At 40.2% G+C, this 20,856-nt stretch overlaps 2 protein-coding genes across 2 annotated transcripts; one reads left to right on the plus strand and one right to left on the minus strand.

Moving 5' to 3' along the window:
* The first annotated feature begins 46 nt into the window (after positions 1–46).
* On the plus strand, positions 47–4,309 carry LOC133648809 (protein Z-dependent protease inhibitor-like). The gene is made up of 6 exons (XM_062045263.1): positions 47–199; positions 2,136–2,426; positions 2,513–2,803; positions 2,879–3,152; positions 3,229–3,376; positions 3,448–4,309. The coding sequence occupies exons 1-6, from the start codon at positions 181–183 to the stop codon at positions 3,634–3,636; spliced, it is 1,212 nt and encodes a 403-aa protein (XP_061901247.1). The 5' UTR covers positions 47–180; the 3' UTR covers positions 3,637–4,309.
* Positions 4,009–20,839, minus strand: ppp4r4 (protein phosphatase 4, regulatory subunit 4). The gene is made up of 25 exons (XM_062045261.1): positions 20,658–20,839; positions 17,350–17,423; positions 17,093–17,195; positions 16,867–17,014; positions 16,720–16,793; positions 16,526–16,632; positions 16,341–16,448; positions 16,131–16,252; positions 15,958–16,068; positions 15,680–15,819; positions 15,479–15,598; positions 15,055–15,132; positions 14,872–14,955; positions 14,594–14,779; positions 14,407–14,512; positions 14,103–14,250; positions 13,889–14,033; positions 6,224–6,262; positions 6,082–6,153; positions 5,944–6,007; positions 5,776–5,847; positions 5,608–5,698; positions 5,342–5,403; positions 4,845–5,256; positions 4,009–4,612 (listed from the first exon to the last, which is right to left on the minus strand). The coding sequence occupies exons 1-25, from the start codon at positions 20,754–20,756 to the stop codon at positions 4,573–4,575; spliced, it is 2,805 nt and encodes a 934-aa protein (XP_061901245.1). The 5' UTR covers positions 20,757–20,839; the 3' UTR covers positions 4,009–4,572.
* Positions 20,840–20,856: the final 17 nt, after the last annotated feature.

Here is a 20,856-nt window from a genome sequence, read left to right on the forward strand (position 1 = left end):
TAAAAGCTTTGTTGTTTACATCGGGTAGTTAGAGCTCTTTATTGGGTACCTATATTGTGAAGAACCTACAGGAGGTCAAAACTATTTCCGGTCTGCGCTAGCTTTACAATGATGCGCAGTTTGCAAATGTCCGAGGTGGGAGGCGTCGTTTTTTTCTGATATAAAACATAATCGCAGAAGATGAAGAAGCCTCAAGAAGGTTTGTTGTTTGTTTCATTGCTGAGTTCCGGTAGCTACAGGTCGTCTAGCGAAGGATCGTTTCGAGTTGATCGGGATTTTGTGTGTAATAAACACCTCAATGCATTCCATGTAGCCTCGATTCTAGCAGATCAGTGACGTCACTGTTCGCCCTCAAATTGTGGCAATGCTAAATAATTCAAGAATCTTTACTGTCATACCACGACACATGAGATGATGTCACACAGCTAAAGCCATGTATGATTATGAGTTAATGTATTTAATGATATTCCATTATAAAACAAGGCTAAAGCCCCATGAGATTGTGTTACTGTTATGTTATTGGTTTCCTTAAATAAAAAAAAAGAAAGGCTAGAGTCAAATAGTCTGTTATTGTTACTATTTTCCTTCAATAAAAAACACAATTAAAGCAATATATGATTGTGTTATTAATTTCCTTAAATTAAAAAAACAAGGTTAAAACCCTATAAGATTGTGTTATTGTCATTAATTTCCTTAAAAAAAAAACATGACTAAAACCATAGAAGGTTATGTCCATCCATCCATTTTTGTACCGCTAGTCCTGTTCGGGGTCGCGGGGGTGCTGGAGCCTATCTCAGCTGCATTCGGGCGGAAGGCAGGGTACACCCTGGACAAGTCGCCAACTCATCGCAGGGCCAACACAGATAGACAGACAACATTCACACTCACATTCAAACACTAGGGCCAATTTGGTGTTGCCAATCAACCTATCCCCAGGTGCATGTCTTTGGAGGTGGGAGGAAGGTTATGTGTTATTGTCATTATTGTGATTAAGTGCCATGTAAGTACATTTTGATTGATTGATATTCAGTAAACAAGACTAAAAACATAAGATTATGTGCTATAGTTAGTAATGTCCTTTAATAAAAAAAAGGCTAGAACCCAATAATAGTATGTGTTATTGTTACTAATTTCCTTCAATAAAAAAACAAGACTAAAGCCATACAAAATTATGAGTTATTGTTATCAAGTTCCTTATATAATAAAATACTAAAGTCGTATACGATTGTATGTTGTGTTATTATTTCTCTTTAATAAAAAAAAAAACAAGACTAAAGCCTTATAAGATAATGTGTCATTGTTATTAATTTCCTGAAATAAAAAAATCAAGACTAAAGCAAAATAAGATTATGTGTTACTTTCATTAATTTCCTTCAAGTAAAAACAAGGTTAAAGCTCTATAAGATTGTGTTATTGTTATTAATTTACTTTAATAAAAAAACAAGACCAAAACTGTATAAGGTTATGTGTTATTGTTATTAACTTCATTCAATAAAAAACATGACTTAAGACATACGATTATGTGTTATAGTTATACATTTTTAAAAAATAAAAGAACAAGACTAAAGCCATAGAAGATTATGTGTTGTTATAGAAATGATTTAATAATAAAAAATGTGGCCAACAGATTGGTGTTTTAGCCATCAAAGCAATCATGTGGACGTCATCAGATTTGATGGACAACCATAAACCAAGCGTGGCTCGGTTGGTAGATCGGCCGTGCCCGCAACTTGAGGGTTCCTGGTTCGATCCCCAGCTTCCGCCATCTTAGTCACGTCCATTGTGTCCTTGAGCAAGACACTTCACCCTTGCTCCTGATGAGTCGTGGTTAGGGCCCTGCATGGCAGCTGCCGCCATCAGTGTGTGAATGTGTGTGTGAATGGGTGAATGTGGGAATACTGTCAAAGCAGTTTGAGTACCTTGAAGGTAGAAAAGCACTATACAAGTATAAGGCGTATACCATTCAAAATATCATAGCAGTTTAACTACGTTGCATTTGTAATATTTCATGAGTGATCATTGGAACATGAAATGCCACAAGAAAAGGGTCCTTAAATCCCAAAACAATGTACTGATGTTGTGTGCAGTAGTTTAGTGTTTATGGCCAAATAACAATAGTTTCTGCTTACTCCCAGCAATGAGGCCCTCGCTCCTCATGACTTTGGTCGTTGTACTCAGCCTCCTGGTTCCGCTTCGCAGTCAGCCAGCCATTGATGGGCCGGTTCAGGACCTGATCAACAAAAACTCGGACTTCGCTACTCGGTTGTATCGTGCGCTTGCCAGCCGCACAGACAACAACATCCTCCTGTCCACAGTCTCGGTATCACACGGCCTGTCAGCGCTGCTCGGCGCCACGGGTGGGTCGAGCCAGGACCAGCTACAGCAAGTGCTTGGTTTGGCCGGACTGGATCTTCAAAGCTTCCCAGGTGGGTCGAAGTGTTTCTCCCCGTGTTCTTTTTGGGCTTTGTTGGCTTCCTGACCCATGTTTAACTTGCCCGCTTCCTCCTTTCAGAACTATTTCAATCGATGAAAACTGTTCTGCTTGGGGGCGGGGCCCTTAACCTGAAACATGGTGTGGCCCTTTTTCCCGACCTGAGCATCCAGGTGTCAACGTCATACCTGGACCTGGTTCAAACCAAGTACGGGGAGACTGTTAAGAGCCTGGCCTATTCAACGCCGCAGGAAGCTGCTGACACGATCAACAACTGGGTCCAGCAGCAGACCGGGGACCAGGTGCAGGATTTGGTGGCTGACCTTGACCCCCAGACGCAGCTGATGCTTGCAACTGCCACCCTTTACCAAGGTGTGCCCTGTCAGGCTTGGCATGAAACACCCCAGCTGCCCAGGGCCTCGTAACACCTGTTACTTTTTCTCCCAGGTCGGTTAAGTCAGGCCTTCAACGCCAGCGTCACTCAGGATGAACGTTTCTTTGTGGACAAGTACCACGTGGTCATGGTTCCAATGATGTTCAGGGCAGACAAATACTTCCTGGCGTACGATCGCTCGCTCAAAGTGGGTGTGTTGAAGCTGCCAATGGTAGACGAAACAGCCATGTTGGTTGTGCTGCCTGATGAAAATGTGGACATCAATGCAGTGGAAGAGGAAGTGACAGCAGAAAAAATCCAGTCTTGGATCCGGCAGCTGAAGAAGACGTGAGTCCTTCATTCTTCTTCTTTGTTACCTGTCATCCTTCAGGTGCTTGTTAGTTCCTTCCTATTGTCCACGCAGGAAGTTGGAGGTGCAGTTACCACGTTTCCTGTTGGACAATTCCTACTCTCTTAGGGATGTTCTGCGGACTCTGGGGATGGTCCAAGTGTTCCAGGATGACGCAGACCTGAGCAACATGGGTGCCGCTGAAGGCACCAAACTTTCGCAGGTGACAAAATGAAGACCATCACCCTGAAAGACGATCTAGCTCAGTCCTAGCATGTCTTCACTTGTCTGCAGGTGTTTCATAAAGCCATCCTGTCAGTTAACGAGAGTGGTGGTAATGATACATCTGAAGGCGGATCCCAAGTCTTCTCCACTCCTCCTCCTCGACTCACCATCAACAGACCTTTCATCTTTGTTGTGTACCATCAGACCAGCGGCGGCGTGCTCCTGATGGGTCGCCTGCTTGATCCCACCAAGAAATAAAAGTGCTGACAAGGCAATGTAGAGGCACCGCGTATGCTGCAGTACCAAAAGTGTCCAGCCTGTGTGTGCTGCATGTATCTGGGGATTCTATACAGACGCCACTCTACTTACGAACACTGGCGTTACAATTATTAGGTCACTTTTTCTTCACAATGCTTCCACGCATCCAAACTTTGAGTTGTGTGCCTTTAGCGTATTATAACATTTTGCCGAAAATTAACTGCTGCAAATCCTCACAGAGAAAAAACAACATGCAAATAATAAAAAAGTAAGAGAACAGCAGCAAAGGAATAGTGATATAAAAATAATAACATTAAAAAATGACAAAACTCTACAAACATGGAAAGTGCGTAGGTCGGGTCGCGTCTGTAGGGACCACTTTATTAGGAACACATATACTCTTTAATCAACACTTGTGCATGAGTTGACCTTTCACCTGTTGTAGTTGTTTCCCATTGTGCTTGTTGAGTGTGATTACATAATGACTTAATGTCAACGTAAAGGAAATGCTGACAATGTTCATTGAAAGGAAGCAGAACTAGAAATCTTTTCAGCAAAAAAAAGATTACTTTTAAGCAAATGTAGAAATGATGGTGAACTTCCCTCAGCTTGAACGTAAACAGAAAACTCATGTTACTGTCATTATTTACACAAATAAACAATTATATCATAAGTGGTATCATGTTCTGTTTAAATTAATAACAAATATTATTTTGACACACAACAGCAGCACAAGTTTGCCTCTTAAATGTCACAGAATAACCAAATTGTACGCTTGATGATAAATACAAATCAAATTGTGCTTCCAACAATCAGCAATCAAACCAATGGGTACATTTATTTTGTGATGTGTTCACTCGACCAATCAAATTGGAGATGTTTGTTATGGTCCTCCTTCCTTTATTTTTGATTGTATAAAGGCTGATGTCCCTCATGTCACAGACATCCTGATTGTACGCTGAAAGAGTTGGACTTCCTGTTGATGCAAAAATAATACAAGACTTAATAACAAGTCAGCTTTCATAAAATTTCAAACTTTGAAGTGCTTGAAAAAAAGCATGTCTTTAACATAAGAACTTTTTAAAGTCACATGTTGATGTTTAATTATTCCCAATCAGGAGAAATAAGCTATGACAATGTAATTAATCAACTGATATAGCAGTTTTCATTCAACAAAGCTGTGAATGTGGGTGTTGACAGGAACTTACATGAACAACTTCCTTGACTTGCTGTCCTTCAGTGCAGTGCTGTGCTGATCTATGGATTTACTGCGCTGGGACATGAAGCTGTTCTTACTGCTGCCGTTGTCGCTCTGGTCCAAAGCATTAGTCCCAAGGTTTGTTTGGCTTAAAGTATTTGTCCTTCGGTCCAAGGTGGTTCGTCTCTGGACCACGGTATTAGTTCTGGGTTCAATAGGACCAATACTATGATCTAAATGACTGGCTCTATGGTTCGTCATATAATGACAATCCCTGAGGTCTAAAGTGTTTGTTGCTTTTCCTTCTGAAGCCATCATGTCAGGGAGATCGGTGAAGTGTCTGCAGATCAGCACTGGTTTATACGAGGTGGGCGAAGACTTAGACAGCACAGCCGGGGTAAGGTTGGTAGTTGAGAAATCATCTGCTTTCAAGAAGGGATGGATGTATGATTAAAAAAGACAATGATGCTCACACTACTGACGCAGATTAATTGTTGGAGATGGTACCTTTGTTGTTTAGTATCGATGACTTCCAACTCGCACAAGGACCACTAAACTCTTTCCGACTGCTAAAACATAAACAACACAGAATATGATTGAAGTAGATCTAGAGGTAAAGGTTTGGCTTAAGCCAACTCAACCCTGAGGTCAGGTCGCACTGACCCCCAGGACCATCCTGAGACCACCCAAGAACTACTCTGGCACCACGCTGGGACCAGCTTGAGACTACTCTGAGAACAAGAACAGTTCAATTTAAAAAGAACGAGTCTCACCTAGTTTGTTGTGGCGTGTCGGGTTTGCAGACAGGTGGCTGACTGCTGAGGGATCGACTCCGTGACAGTTTGACCCTCCTCATCTCTTTACCTTCATAACAAACAAACATTATGATCATCATCAATTGAAAAATTCCTTTCAAAGTTTTGCTATGTGTTCAGTCTTACAGGATGAGGACACCGAAAAGGACAGTGACTTAGACTTGCTTGACTTTGACAGACTGGGATTACGGTCACTTCCTGTTGAATACGAAAATATGAACAAGAAAGAAGATATTTAGGAGTAAATAAATTGCTTGTTTTACTTTATTTTACAAGGAAAAACATTGTTCTCACGTCGTCTCTCTGACTGTTTGACTGAATTCGATTTGGTTTCGCCCTGCTGGTTTTCCAGTTGCTCCTAGGAACATAAAATATCATTCCTACATGACAGGAAGTGGATCAGTGAAGGGGAAGTGGAACTTTCACACTGACCATCTCCAGCAGCAGAGTCTCTTCTGCCTCTTTCTTGTGGTCCAACAAATTGTTGTCCTTCATCCTCTGAAACTGACATAAGACACAGCATGAGGACACAAATCACACTTTCAGCTGTGCAACTTTCAAATGTGCTGCTTACAGGTTCTGTGAGATCCAGCTTGTCAAGTTCCAACACGACCTGAAAAGAATCATAAGAGCAGAAAAAGGTGTCATGCTCAGAAATTGTCCAAATTCTTCTTTTTCTTATATTTCTAACGCACCAATGGAGAATATAAGTTTTTCAGCCTCCAGCACCACCCGCGACCCAGATAGGAACAAGCTGTAGAAAATGGATGGATGGATGGAAATTTGCTCCAATTTTCTTGTATTGCTGTTGTCAGATCAGCTTTACAGGTTGGAATCTTGTCATGAAACATTTGTTTCAATTTCCACCACAGATTTTCAATTGGATTGCGATCTGAACTATTTGCAGACCATGACATTGTTCTTAGGTATCGTTCTTTAAGGAAAGTTTTTAAAGTTTTTGCTGTCTGAAAAGATGCATTATCATCTTAAAAATGATGTCATCATCCCTAAACATCTTTCAATTGATGGAACAAGAAAAATGTCAAAAATGTCAATGTTGACTTGTGCATTTATTGAAGATGTAATGACAGGCATCTCCCCAGTGCCATTACCTGACATCCAGCCCCATATTATCAATCACTGTGGAAATGTACATGTTTTCTTCAGGAAGTCGTCTTCATAAATCTCATTGCAACGGCACCAAATAAAAGTTCCAGTTAATCAACTTTCCCAATGCAGCTTTGCGATTCATCGCTGAATATGACCTTTATCCAGTCACTCATAGAACACCATTGCTTTTCTTTAGCCCTTTGTAACCTTTTTTTAGGGTTTTGTTGAATAACTTTTTATTGCTTTTCTGTTTTTAAATCCCATTTCCTTCAGGTGGTTTCTTACAGAAGGTGACTCTAGTTTCCGCCCATTTGTTCTTCATTTGTTTTGCTGTTTCTAAGACAAATTGCTTTAAAGTAGCAGTAGAGTGGAAAAACAAGTTGACATTATATGCTTAATTGTGTTTATAAATAAATAAATAAATGATAAATGGGTTATACTTGTATAGCGCTTTTCTACCTTCAAGGTACTCAAAGCGCTTTGACAGTATTTCCACATTCACCCATTCACACACACATTCACACACTGATGGCGGGAGCTGCCATGCAAGGCGCTAACCAGCAGCCATCAGGAGCAAGGGTGAAGTGTCTTGCCCAAGGACACAACGGACGTGACTAGAAGGTGGGGATTGAACCCCAGTAACCAGCAACACTCCGATTGCTGACACAGCCACTCTACCAACTTCGCCACGCCGTCCCCTTTCGTTTCATTGTATCCATTAAACCATATCCAATTGTATTGATTCTACTCAGTGGCCTTGTGGTTAGAGTGACCGCCCTGAGATCGGTAGGTTGTGAGTTCAAGCCCCGGCCGAGTCACACCAAAGACTATAAAAATGGGACCCATTTTCTCCCTGCTTGGCAATCAGGATCAAGAGTTGGATTTGGGGGTTAAATCACCAAAAATGATTCCTGGGCGTGGCCACCACTGCTGCCCACTGCTCCCCTCACCTCCCAGGGGATGAACAAGGGGATGGGTCAAATGCAGAGGACACATTTCACCACGTGACAATCATTGGTACTTTAACTTTAACTTTATAATCCGCAAAGTATCTGAAAATACAGTCTAAACATCACAAATTCAGTCAGCCATTTTGAATATTTTGCTCAGAAAATCTTCGATAATTTCCGTAGATTGACGTCACTAGAGTAACACTTCTGCACTCTGACCATGTTATCAGATCCGTCATATTGGAAATACGCAAAAACTAGACAGTGATGTGCTGTCTATCATTTACAATCCCAATATAAGAAATTAACACATATGTTTTTTTCTTTTTATGCATTCTAAGTCATAAATAAATAAATACATCAATAGTCCGTCAATGGGAGTTCTCTATTCCACCTACAAAACCTTCTAAAAATAACTACACAAAACCTGCCAACAATACATGTTATACATATAGTCACCTGAATATTAAAAAATATTAGCGATGTTGTTATTATCAGCGTCTCGCCTTGTCAAAGTTATTCTAGATTATAATTCATGCCTCTCATCTTGATATTAGGATAATTTAGCCATTCATATAGATTAGTTGTTAATCTGTGACATTCAATGTATACCTATAGATGGAGACAAACACTCACAACTGAAGACAAAGTCTGCTGGGAGATTTTTCCTTGTTAACCCTTCGAGTGCGTCATGATTAATTCTTCATATAAACGGGAAAATATGGACATCCTATCAGTCGTCATCACAGTGAGAGCAGACATTGTACAGTAAGATATCATTTTATTATGTTCTTAGTTTGTATAAATTGTTTAGTACTTAACAATACTGCATCATTATGCTTAGTGTTTCACTAAAGCTGGATCTGTTTAGCTGAGCCTCTAAAACGTATTGCTCATTTTATATTCAGGATCAACAATATACATTTCTGGATTATAATTTTTCCCAAAGTAATTGTTGTTGGCTATCATAAAGTCTGCATGATTTGCATTGTTGTTGGTCATGAAGGGATCTCCGATTCCTACCTCTGCGTCACGAAACCACGTGACTGGCTATCCCATTATCTCTCAAAATGGCTCGGGAATCTCCTTGAGATTAATATCATTTTGATCATATCTATTTATTCTCAAACTTTGTAATTCTTTCGGTGTCATAATCAGATGTATATGATAATAGCTTCAATTTAGAGGCAACTTGTTTTTCCACTCTACTGGTGTGTTTTCTGTTTTGATGCTTCGATGTTTGATGTATGCTTGCCTTTTACAACCTTCCAATGTTGTTTGTACTCGTTTCAGATTTTTAGACACAGCTGACTGTGAACAATCAACATCTTTTGTAACAGAAGTTTGCTAATCCTTAAAGTTCAGTCACACTTTTCTAGGAGATATATTTCTCAGATTGATCTCACTTTTCTCAGATTTAACTAATATTCATCACATTTAAGTTTAAATTTTATGTTGACTCTAAATATTATATCTAAATATTAAATCTAAACCTAAATCTTAAATATAAATCTATATGTTGTATCCAAACCTAAATCTTAAATCTAAACCTAAAACTTAAATCTAAACCTATATGTTAAATCTAAATCTAAATGTTAAATCCAAACCTAACTGTTAAATCTCAATCTAAATTTAAATGTGAGTGCTAAATGTTGAATGTAAACCTAAATTTTAAATCTAAACCTAAATCTTAAATCTAATTGTTAGCGCTAAATCTCTCGCCAAGTGTAAAGATGAATATCTACACCAGGGGTCGGCAACCTTTACCACTCAAAGAGCCATTTTGGCAAGTTTCACAAATTAAAGAAGTAATGGGAGCCACAAAAAAATTTCTAAAATTTAAAATGAAAAACACCGCATACAAAGCTTAAATGCTTTGTGCTATGTTGACCAGGGGTCTCCGACACACGCACCAGCACGCACTTTAATGTGGAAATTTGATGTTATACTTGCCAACCCTCTCATTTATCCCGGGAGATTCCCGAATATCAGAGCGTGATGACACTGCAATTGGCACCCTCTGCGGTCTGCCCTAACAGTGTACCTGCTCAACCACATGTAGAATGTAGCTTCAGTTTGCTCACGTAATTGACAGCAAGGCTACTACATCAGCAGCCACACATCTTACACTGACGGTACCAATACCCAGAATCCCATGCAGCCCTAACTCTTCCGCTCAACCAACGCACGGAAGGGGGGGGGGGGGGGTTGATGTGTGGGGGGATTTGGTGGTAGCGGGGGTGTATAATGTAGACCGGAAGAGTTAGGGCTGCATGGGATTCTGGGTAATGGTTGTGTTGTGTTTATGTTGTGTTACGGTGGGATGTTCTCCAGAAATGTATTTTTCATTCTTTTTTGGTGTGGGTTCACAGTGTGGCGCATATTTGTAACGTAACAATGTTAAAGTCGTTTGATATGGCTACCGTCAGTGTAAGCTGTGTGGCTGATGAGTAAGTATGCTTTGCTGTCCACTGTGTGTGCAAGGAATAACAACATGAGGCTGGACTGGCATGCTATATGTAAATGCTATAGAGGACAATTACTGCATTGCAATTAGGGCACGCCCTTTATTTAGTAATTAGAGTGTAAATAGGATTAATTTTTCCCTGGGAGTAATCTATGAGAGACACTGAGATCCATAAATCTCCTGGGAAAATCGGGGGGGGGTCGGCATGTATGTAGCTGAGCCGCATCAGAGTGGTCAAGGAGCCGCATGCGGCTCCGGAGCCGCGGGTTGCCGACCCCTGATCTACACTATGTGAAAATTCCACCAATCCGATCCCTCTCAGCGGCAAAGTTGCACCCACATCTCTGCCTCTCAGTGCAGACACACCTACACCTTTCTTACTGCGGAAGAAGGAAACATGACGGATGCTTAATGACAAATGATGCCAATAAAGTTGCATATTTAAAAAAAAAAAGTTAGCTTCAGACGTGTGAGTGTACATGGTGTGTCGAAGCTGCACTTCCGCGTTTGACAATGAATGGAATTGCTTCTAATTACACTGAGGGATGCAGTCTGTTGGAATACACATATTTGTATTTGTATGTGTCTTCCATCATTTCGCTGCGAACCTACTTTATGATTGTGTCACATATGAACATTACATTACTGTAAACAATGTGGTCAATGTCAAGCAGCAGCCGCTAACACGCTCGGATCGGTTCTAAAGAATATGTCTTAATCGTGAGCTAAATGATGAAAACATGATTTTAGTGAGTGTATATTAAAGTCATCCTTTCTTCGTCTTACTTCCTTTTAAACCACGCTTCTCTGACAGCGGTGCTGTGTCAGGCTGCAAGGAGAAGGAGGATGGAAAATAAGCATATTAAAGGGCGCATATCGGCATGTGCCGGGTCCGAACCTCTGACAAAATGATTACTTCACATTCACTAAGATCATGTTTTTACCATTTAGCTCACAATTAAGACATATTCTTTAGAACCCATCCAAAGCAATTCTGTCAGCTGGCTGCTGCCTGCAGTGACCACGTTGTTTACAGCGATAGTGCAGTTTATATGTGACACAATCATGATGTAGGAGCGCAGCGAAATGATGAAAAGACACATACAAAAAGAAATAGGTGTAATCCAACAGCCTGCATCCCTTGATGTAAATAGAAGCTGTTCCATTTATTGTCAAACGCGGAAGTCCAGCGTCGATATGTTTGAGTGTCTAATCCTGAATCTCCACTGAATGCGAAACGGCCGCGGATCGGCTTCACTGCGGGAGAGCGACGCCATCTGCCATCTGGCAATCCCCACAGTCGTTCTGTTGCATAATGCATAATTTGTGCATAATGACGTGATAAGGAAGGTAGTAATAAAGCGAACAACAAATCGTTTATTCTGTCCTTCCAGAGAAGCAGGAGCAAATAATCTAGGTCCTGCCACTTTATTTTTTGCAGCAAGCAACAATACAACAGTAACATCATCCCTGGCGAGCGTGTAACACAATCAGTCCTCTGCTTTATCGGTTTCCGTATCAGCTGATATTTGAAACAGGCCACCATATCCCCATTTAGCTGCCTGTACATTATTCTTTAATTTTGGACCTCCATAATCAGCATGTCCTCATCCATTTGGGTCAACAAGATCATATTAATTCTGATAACTTTTGACAAGTTGACTTCATGTCCGCCGCCGCTGTTACGACCTTTCAAAGTGTAACCTTTTATATACTATAAATATTATATTTTGTGTTTGTGCATGACTTCCTGTCCAACACTAGCAGATTTTAGCTGAATTGAACAGATTTGTTGCAGCATCCGAAAAAAATAGAAGCTCTGCGTATATTTAGCGCTGGAATGCGGAACGGCAACGGCATGTCGGTGACGTTCCGCAAGCGGTGGAGATTGACACATTGACTTGAATAAAAACATAAAGAGTGCGCCGGCACTCCTGTGCCCATTTGTGACTCTTTCGCATTAAGTGGAAATCCGGGGTAATTGTCTCAACACACCATGCACACTCACATGTTTGGAACTAACATTTCTTTAAAAATATGCAGCTTTATTGATGTTATTTGTCATTAGGAACATCGGTCATGTTTCCTTCTTCTGCAGCAAGAAACGTGTAGGAGTGTCTGCACTGAGAGGCAGAGATGTGGGCGCGGCTTTGTGCCTGAGAGGTATCGGATTGGTTTGAATATTGACATCCTATGAATATTCACCTTTACACTTGGCGAAAGATTTAGCGCTCAAATTTAGATTTTAATATTTAGGTTTAGATTTACCATTTAGGTTTAGATTCAACATATAGATTTATATTTAAGATTCAGGTTTAGATTTAACATTTAGGTTTAGATTTAACATATAGATTTATATTTGGGATTTAGGTTTAGATTTAACAAATAGATTACCATCCATCCATCCATTTTCTACCGCTTGTCCCTTTCGGGGTCAAATAGATTTCTATTTAAAATATAGATTTCTATTTAAGATTTATGTTTAAATTTAACATTTACATATAATATTTACAGTCAACATTTAATTTAAACTTAAATGTAATGAAAATGTGCTAAATATGAGAAAAGTGAGAAATATATCTGCTAGAAAAGTGTTACTGAACTTTTACAATCGGTACACCATAAATCTTCTCCGTTGTATCAACTGACATTGCTTGTGTTGGAGCCATGATTCATGTCAATCCGCTTGGTGCAACAGCTCTTCAAGATGTGAACACTCCTTATTAACTACAGACTTATGAACAGACTTAATCTTATGCAGGTGTTAACTTTGGTGATAAAAATTTACAGGGTGATTTCATATTTTGGCTCAGATTTGAGTGATTCCCCGATTATTTGACTCTGCTTGATTGAAAAAAGAAACTGTTACTGACTCCAGCAATTTATTTTCCAGATGTATTTTAGTGTTTCTTAAAGCCAGAAAGTTGCCCTTTGAAATGATTATAATTTTGTGTCATGTCTGTTTGCTGCTTTTTTTTTATACAAAATTAAACAACTGAAGAAACATTCTCCAAGACTGGTGATTCCATAATTTTCCAGAGGTTGTATATTACGGAACCCCAGCGTCCTTTATAGTAAACTTGATTTTGGTCTATTTATTTCGTCACAGTTATAGGAGCGCTCCTGTTTTTTTGGACCTTCTGCAACAAGCACTACAGTGTTTTTGAGAGTCTGCTCCAAAAATGTGAGTTCCTCACAAGTTTTTTTTAACTGAACTCACGGGCTACCAGTTGAATAGCCCAAAGCATGAAAAGGAAGGACCTAAAATGGAACCTTGAGGAACCTGGAGGAACACTTTTAGTATAACTAAAGAAGTTGAACAAATGACTATTGACTGCATTTGAAGTAAACAAGCTACAGCAACACCTTAGTTACATAAATTACATTACGGAAAAAAATTGTAACTGACAAAAAGGAGTGGACTTAAAGGGGACGACATGCCGCAGCCTAAGATATGTAAATCACAAGTTTGGACCACAGTGTTTTATGTTTGCTCGAAATGTCAATGCAGGGATCTGCCAATGTGTTTAAAGTTGTTTAAGTTCCTCTATACAACAGGAGTGCTACAGTGTTTTTTTGGAATTTAGTCCAAAAATAGTTGTCTCCTAAGTTTTGAACTGAACTCAGGGGCCGTGTTGGTGTCATTCCCGGGCCGGATTTGGCCTCCGGGCCGCCAGTTGGATATCCCTGCAATAAAGGAAGGATGGTTCACCTTGTGAATGGCCGTGACCACGTCCTTATCTTTCTCCGTGCAGAGGAGTTTCTGCACACAGAAATCCAGCTGCATTAATAGCTGATTGTCGACAGGCAGGCGCAGCGATGACCGCAACAAGGGCAGCATGTGGCAGAGTTTGTACCTGGTGGTGACCCAACAGGAAAAAGAGCAGTGTCACTCTGGCACATGGAGGTTTGCAGTGTTGGCCTACCTGACGTTGGCCACAGGATCATGGACCAGTTCTAGAGCTGGGATCAAGAAATGTCTGTTGAAGAACTTCCTGGAGAAAATCTCATTGGCCTTTTCACAGACATCAAGAAATCGTAGACGATTCCAGTAACTTCGCCCCTGAGCCAGAGCTGAAGAAAAACAATGAGTCCGTCATTTGGTCATATGACATGTTCAACTAGAGGTCCTTAGGATTGATAAGGAGCAAAACCAAAGAGAAGTAATGCAGGTCATCTGTCACGGAACATTACACAGAACCTGAGAGTGAAGCCCCAGAGACCTCTGACCTTGGATCATCCACTCCATCATCTCTCGACGATGCTCCTGTTTGTGGTTATAGCGAAGGAACGTGCAGAACATTCGTGCAGCCTCTCTCTGCACTGGCAACACCTTCTGTAAGCAAACAGGCATTGGTAAAGCGTTAGCATCTGCCATGCTTCACTTCACTGTGTGGATTCGGTTGAGTATACTGACGTTGCTGGTGAGGATAAGAAAAATGCGAGGAGACAGACTATGGTGCAGTGCCTCTCCGGGGAGAAGTTTGGCCAGATTGCTGTAACGCTGCAACAGTTTTTCATGCAGCCTCCAGCGCAGAGAACCACTAACCTTCTGCTCAGCTGACAGCAGAGCCGACAGCAGTTCGGAAGACTGGAAGGAACCCTGTAGGATCCCCAGACAACACGGTGCAAACTGCGATTACATCACAGAAGAAGTTGGAGAACCACAGGAGATGCTCTAGTTAGTTTTCTGACCTTCTGCTCCTGCATCAGTTTCTCTCCTCTGAACAGAACCACCTCCAGAGTTTGCTCTAAGTGATTCATCAGAGCATCCAACACCTCAAAAACAAAATCAACATAATGAAAAAGAAGATTTATGTTATGGAGGTTTGGAGAAGGTTCTAGAGAGTGTGTGTTATTTGTCCTGTGACCTCAGACCTCCAGAGCGTCGTCTTTCAACAGCATCAGAAGCTCTTTGTGGACCAGAGGAACATTTGAAGTGAGCGACTTTACCACCTGACAATGAAATACACAAACACAGCTTATATCATGCAAATTTGATTTTGAAAGAAAACTTGAGACCCAAGAAGAAATGTTGATTTGGTACATGATTGAAAGCAACATTTAATCACTCCGACATTGGGTTATGTATTAGTTTGTTAGTTTGTATGTTTTAGTAACATAACTCAAATAGTTGTGAGCAGATTTTGATGAAACTTTTAGGAAATGTCAGAAGGAACAAGTGATTAGCTTTAGGTGTCACTGTCTGGATTCAAGATTTATTATCACTATGAGTACTTTTTTATTTTCATCAGAACTAACTTCCGAATGGAGGAACTGGTTGTTTTTGCTTAACTCTAACCTGATGAAAACTGGAAGCTGCGCTTCTTCGGACGCTGACTTCGGGATCACAACAAAGACTTGAAAACGACAGGTACAGGTCGGTCGGGAAGTGGGAGGAGTCAGCAAAGGCCAACATGGTCTGAAGAGACAATGGTTAGAGAGAGACTGTCACTCAGCTTTTGCGTTGTTTCTTGTTTGTTGTGTTTTTATGTTAGTCCACCGGCAGGTTGTAGCAGCAGTTGCACCGGATCAGCGTTGTCTGCATGCCAACGTCTTGCTTTCTTTCAGTATTGAGACCAACCACACAAAGTGACTTGAACGTCTGCAGCAAATGGACCTTCTGCTCGTCTGACAGACAACCTGAAGACAGCGATGACTTTAGAACCACAGACTGGTGTGTAAGTTGAAAGTGATGCTAAAAGGTTGTAAATAAAATATGACTCAAACTTTTTGTTGACTGTAATTGAAAGATCAGACAGAAACAGATGGGATTCTCACCTGCGAGTTGACTGCAGATTTTTCCAAACTGAAATGACAAAGATGCCAATATGGCATCATCTGCCTGGGTCACGGACATCACCAAGGGAACCACAACACGGAGTCTGTTCTCTGAGGAGCAGGCATGTATGACAAAGCAGTAGCGTTTATTGAAGCCATTAGCAGTCACTCACCGCTGTCAATCTTCTCCATCAGGTTGATGATGGTGTCCAACGCTGCAAGACGGACGTCGCAGTGCCCGTCTCTCGCCAAGTCAACCAAGTCAGGCAGCAGCTCTGTGCTGGTTTCATCTGCACTGGACTCACCGAGGAGACACACCACGTCATAAAGGTGTGTGCGCTTGCTTTCTTTTCTTTCTTGAAATAAAAATATCAAATATTTACCCTGTTGCCGTGGCAATGCTCTCCAACTGGCGGCACATGCACGCTCGAACCTCAAATTCTGGATCCTGACATAAAGCGCGAGCCAATGGCAGGAGCTCTTTCTTGACCCTGAAAAAAGGGAAAGGTCTTAAATAATAATGGAAATAAAAATAGACACATGTGCATAGAAATAGCTAAATATTTACAGGTGACAATCCAGTTTGCAGGAAACTTTGCCCAGAATGCGACAGTGGGCCAAACGGGCGTGGAGAGAATGTGAAGGCAGAGGTTGAAAGACAAGAGGTCTCAGCACCTGAAGACATAAACCAAGAAGATAGACAGGATCACAAGGAGACACACAGTTTTGACTATGAATAATCAAGTCTTATAATCCTGCTACCTCCTGTTTGATTGTCTCCTTTGGTAAAACGTCGATGGCACACAACAGAGTCTCCAGCCAGGCGTTACTCACCGCTATCAACAAGAGACAACATCATCAGTGCCAAGAGAGTTCTTCCCTGCAGGTATTAGGTTCAGCGCTTGTTACCTGCATCTCGGTGGTTCAGGTGGAGCAGGACCGTCTTCAGTATGGAGTAGGTGTGGGTGTGGATCAGGACGATGTCATCCTGTAGAACGGTCAGAAACGACACTGCCGCCGCTAGTTGGATTTCAGTTCCGGCTCCACCTAAGACTTCCTGAGTTAGGCAACACAAAAGTTCAGCACTACATCCTATGTGTCTGTCTTTAGTGAAGACGCCCCCATACATACGTACCCGAACCTTCGGTACCACCCAATGGAACGTCTCTGCTGGATTTTGACGGATCAGAAATGGCAGGTTAGCGATGACGCTCGCTCGCTGCACCTCCTGGCCCATACTAAAATATGGAGAACATAGCAGAAATGAAGAACGCTTTGCTTCTAAGATGTTTGGACTCAACTGACAAGAAGCAGCAACCACGCGTCCACTTTTTAGGTAGGGGAAATGTATGCTTCTTCTGAGCTCACCCACATTATGTGCTGGAGTCTCACCTGAGCAGGTAGACGGCTCTGTCAATATCGTTGAGGTTTTCATCCACTGTCAGCTGACTGATTTCCTCTGCAGTCTGACAGAAAAGAAAAAATAACCTTGAGTTGACTTTTAGGTATGCACCTGCGCTTAAATTGAAGGAAATGTTATTTTGTACAGAACCAGACAAAGAAGCAAACAGACATTGTAATAAATCAATCTTGTAATCTTGTGGTTAGCAAGTCTACCTCACAGCCATCAGATTTTTGCTAAATCATCTTCTACTGCGCTTGCACACCTTTACTAAGGACTCTGATGGGTGACCTGATAGCAGGGGCGGTGTTAGGGGTTGGCTACAAGGGCTCATGCCCTGAATGTTTTCTGAAAAGCCCCAAATTTTTATTTTTATTGTGAGGAGGAAAACAAAACTCTCAGAAGTAACGTGCATTACTGGGGCCTAACAGAGAGGCAGCAACTGCATAAAGTAGCCTGCATTCAGCTTGCCGGAGCCTCCCCTGAAGAAGAAGTGCTTCAGTACCAGCCTGCATAAGTGTGGGAAGATTGCAAACATGGACAGTGGTGTCGAAGCGGGGGTGGGAGAATTTGTATGTTACTTTAGGGCCCCAAGCATTAGGGGTCAGGGGGATTCTACACTTTTGTAAAGTTTTGCTTTTTATTTTATTGTATTCAAATATGTTAGTTGATGTCATAAATGTCAATATAAATCATATTTTGCTATGAATAATCTGTTCTTTACTTTTTATAATAATTCTCATCATGTCTTGTTTTTGTTTGTTGAATTGTGTTGATGTTTATTGTATGCAGGGTTACAAACTGTAAGATATTTAAGTTTTATTTTGAAACTAAAATACGAAATAAACGAAATTAAAGTATTTGCATTCTAATCTGCTGGTTGGGGGTGAGGGGCGTGGTTGGTGGCGTGGTTAAGAGGGAGGAGTATATTTACAGCTAGAATTCACCAACTGGAGTATTTCATATATATTTCATATATATATGTATATATATATATATATATATATATATATATATATATATATATATATATATATATATATATATATATATATATATATATATATATATATGTATATATATATATATATATATATATATATATATATATATATATATATATATATATATATATATATATATATATATATATATACATATATATATATATATATATATATATATATATATATATATATATACACTACCGTTCAAAAGTTTGGGGTCACATTGAAATGTCCTTATTTTTGAAGGAAAAGCACTGTACTTTTCAATGAAGATAACTTTAACCTAGTCTTAACTTTAAAGAAATACACTCTATACATTGCTAATGTGGTAAATGACTATTCTAGCTGCAAATGTCTGGTTTTTGGTGCAATATCTACATAGGTGTAAAGAGGCCCATTTCCAGCAACTATCACTCCAGTGTTCTAATGGTACAATTTGTTTGCTCATTGGCTCAGAAGGCTAATTGATGATTAGAAAATCCTTGTGCAATCATGTTCACACATCTGAAAACAGTTTAGCTCGTTACAGAAGCTACAAAACTGACCTTCCTTTGAGCAGATTGAGTTTCTGGAGCATCACATTTGTGGGGTCAATTAAACGCTCAAACTGGCCAGAAAAAGAGAACTTTCATCTGAAACTCGACAGTCTATTCTTGTTCTTAGAAATGAAGGCTATTCCACAAAATTGTTTGGGTGACCCCAAACTTTTGAACGGTAGTGTATATATATATATATATATATATATATATATATAGAAATATTTGACTTTCAGTGAATTCTAGCTATATATATATATATATATATATATATATATATATATATATATATATATATATATATATATATATATATATATATATATATATATATATATATATATATATATATATATATATATATATATATATATATTTTTTTTTTTTAATTATACATATAAATAAAAGAAATACTTGTATTTTAGTGTTCTGGAGACTATCCAGTAGATGGCAGTATTGTCCTGTTTAAGAGTGTCACAACATTGCTGTTTACGGCAGACGAACTGCTTTACTGTAGACGAAAACGTGACTGCTGTTGTTGTGTGTTGTTACCGCGCTGGGAGGACGTTAATGAAACTGCCTAACAATAAACCCACATAAGAAACCAAGAACTCGCCCTCGATCATTCTACAGTTATAACGTGATTGGGCAGGCACGCTGTTTATATCGTGGGAAAGCGGACGTGAAAACAGACTGTCGCCGCTGTCCCCACTCAGGTCCGCATGGAGCTGGAGGCCACGCCCCCTCCAGGTCCATGCGGAATTCCGGGAGATTTTCGGGAGAAAATTTCTTCCGGGAGGTTTACGGGAGAGGCGCTGAATTCCGGGAGTCTCCCAGAAAATCCGGGAGGGTTGGCAAGTATGGTGTAAAGTTATGTACAAAGAAAGTGAATTACAGCAAGATAAGGTTGCATTTTTTTTTTTTTTGCAAATCTTGTTTTTTTTAAAAATTGTTTCTATAAAACGATACACATATCTCTTCATAGTTACATGGGAAGAATGTTTGGATAGTAATATTTTTTCTTCATTGGAGAATATTAATTTGTAAGTGTTTTTCATCAGCATTTGAAAGTTGAGAAGCTGTATTATTCACAAAAAAGCACCAATTTTTACAGATGTAAAAAAAATTATTTAGAGGGTAAATCCCAGATATTTTGCAATCCAAATCCACCTGTGCGTTATAAGTTAGCTGGAGCCTATCCCAGCCCACCTTGCTTATTTCCAGTGAAGCCAACATGCATGTTAGCGGAACGTTATGCTATAAGCTGCATCTACACAGAGCTTCAAACGCAGATTTCAAACCTCGACCACCAGTTATATCATATATGTGATAAATATAACATTAAAAATAATAATAATAATAATAATGTAATGATGATGTTATTATTGATACTAACAATATTACTGCAGTATTCAATATTCTGTAATATTTAGAATAACACTGTAATAATTAAATAACAACAATGAGAGTAATAATAATAGTTATGTAATAACTGGTTCGCGGCCAACGCATAATAACCATGAAAAAGAAAGCAATGAATGATGACATCAGCACTTTAAGCTGAGCCATAGTGCGTCACTGTGCGGGTCTCCCTCAGATTTCGTTGCGGGGGCCGCTCTTGCGCCCACACGTCACGTGACCACCGTCCTCATCAGTCAAACGTGGTGTTGCACTTTTTGTATTGCACTTGGGTAACGCTACAAATGTGCTGAATGAAAAATGTAAATGTAAATATTATACATATTATTTAAATACCTTTACACTTCTGCGGTTTGGTCTCTCGATGAGCGCGAACTCGTGCACGTGCATGTCCTCCAGCGGTCTGCTTCCAAGTCCTGACTGGAAATCCGACATGGTTCCGATATGGTTCCGATCAACACCTGCTGGTTCGTGTGTGACTGGTCTGGACGCTTCCGAGTGTCGACCATCCCTGGAGCAACCCGGCTGAGAGAGA

This window comes from Entelurus aequoreus, linkage group LG04, assembly GCF_033978785.1.
Source record: "Entelurus aequoreus isolate RoL-2023_Sb linkage group LG04, RoL_Eaeq_v1.1, whole genome shotgun sequence".
Lineage (NCBI taxonomy): Eukaryota > Metazoa > Chordata > Actinopteri > Syngnathiformes > Syngnathidae > Entelurus > Entelurus aequoreus.

Bases quoted from the DNA above. Each gene is read 5' to 3' on its own strand.
- ppp4r4 (XM_062045261.1), bottom strand. From the start codon at position 20,756: ATGTCGGATTTCCAGTCAGGACTTGGAAGCAGACCGCTGGAGGACATG. The intron at 15,133-15,478 runs GTTAGAGTTAAG...TTTCATTGTCAG, and splicing joins CAGCTTCCAGTTTTCATCAG to GTGGTAAAGTCGCTCACTTC. The intron at 6,008-6,081 runs GTCAGTGTGAAA...TTATGTTCCTAG, and splicing joins AGACTCTGCTGCTGGAGATG to GAGCAACTGGAAAACCAGCA.
- LOC133648809 (XM_062045263.1), top strand. The intron at 2,427-2,512 runs GTGGGTCGAAGT...TCCTCCTTTCAG, and splicing joins GGATCTTCAAAGCTTCCCAG to AACTATTTCAATCGATGAAA. The intron at 3,153-3,228 runs GTGAGTCCTTCA...TTGTCCACGCAG, and splicing joins ATCCGGCAGCTGAAGAAGAC to GAAGTTGGAGGTGCAGTTAC.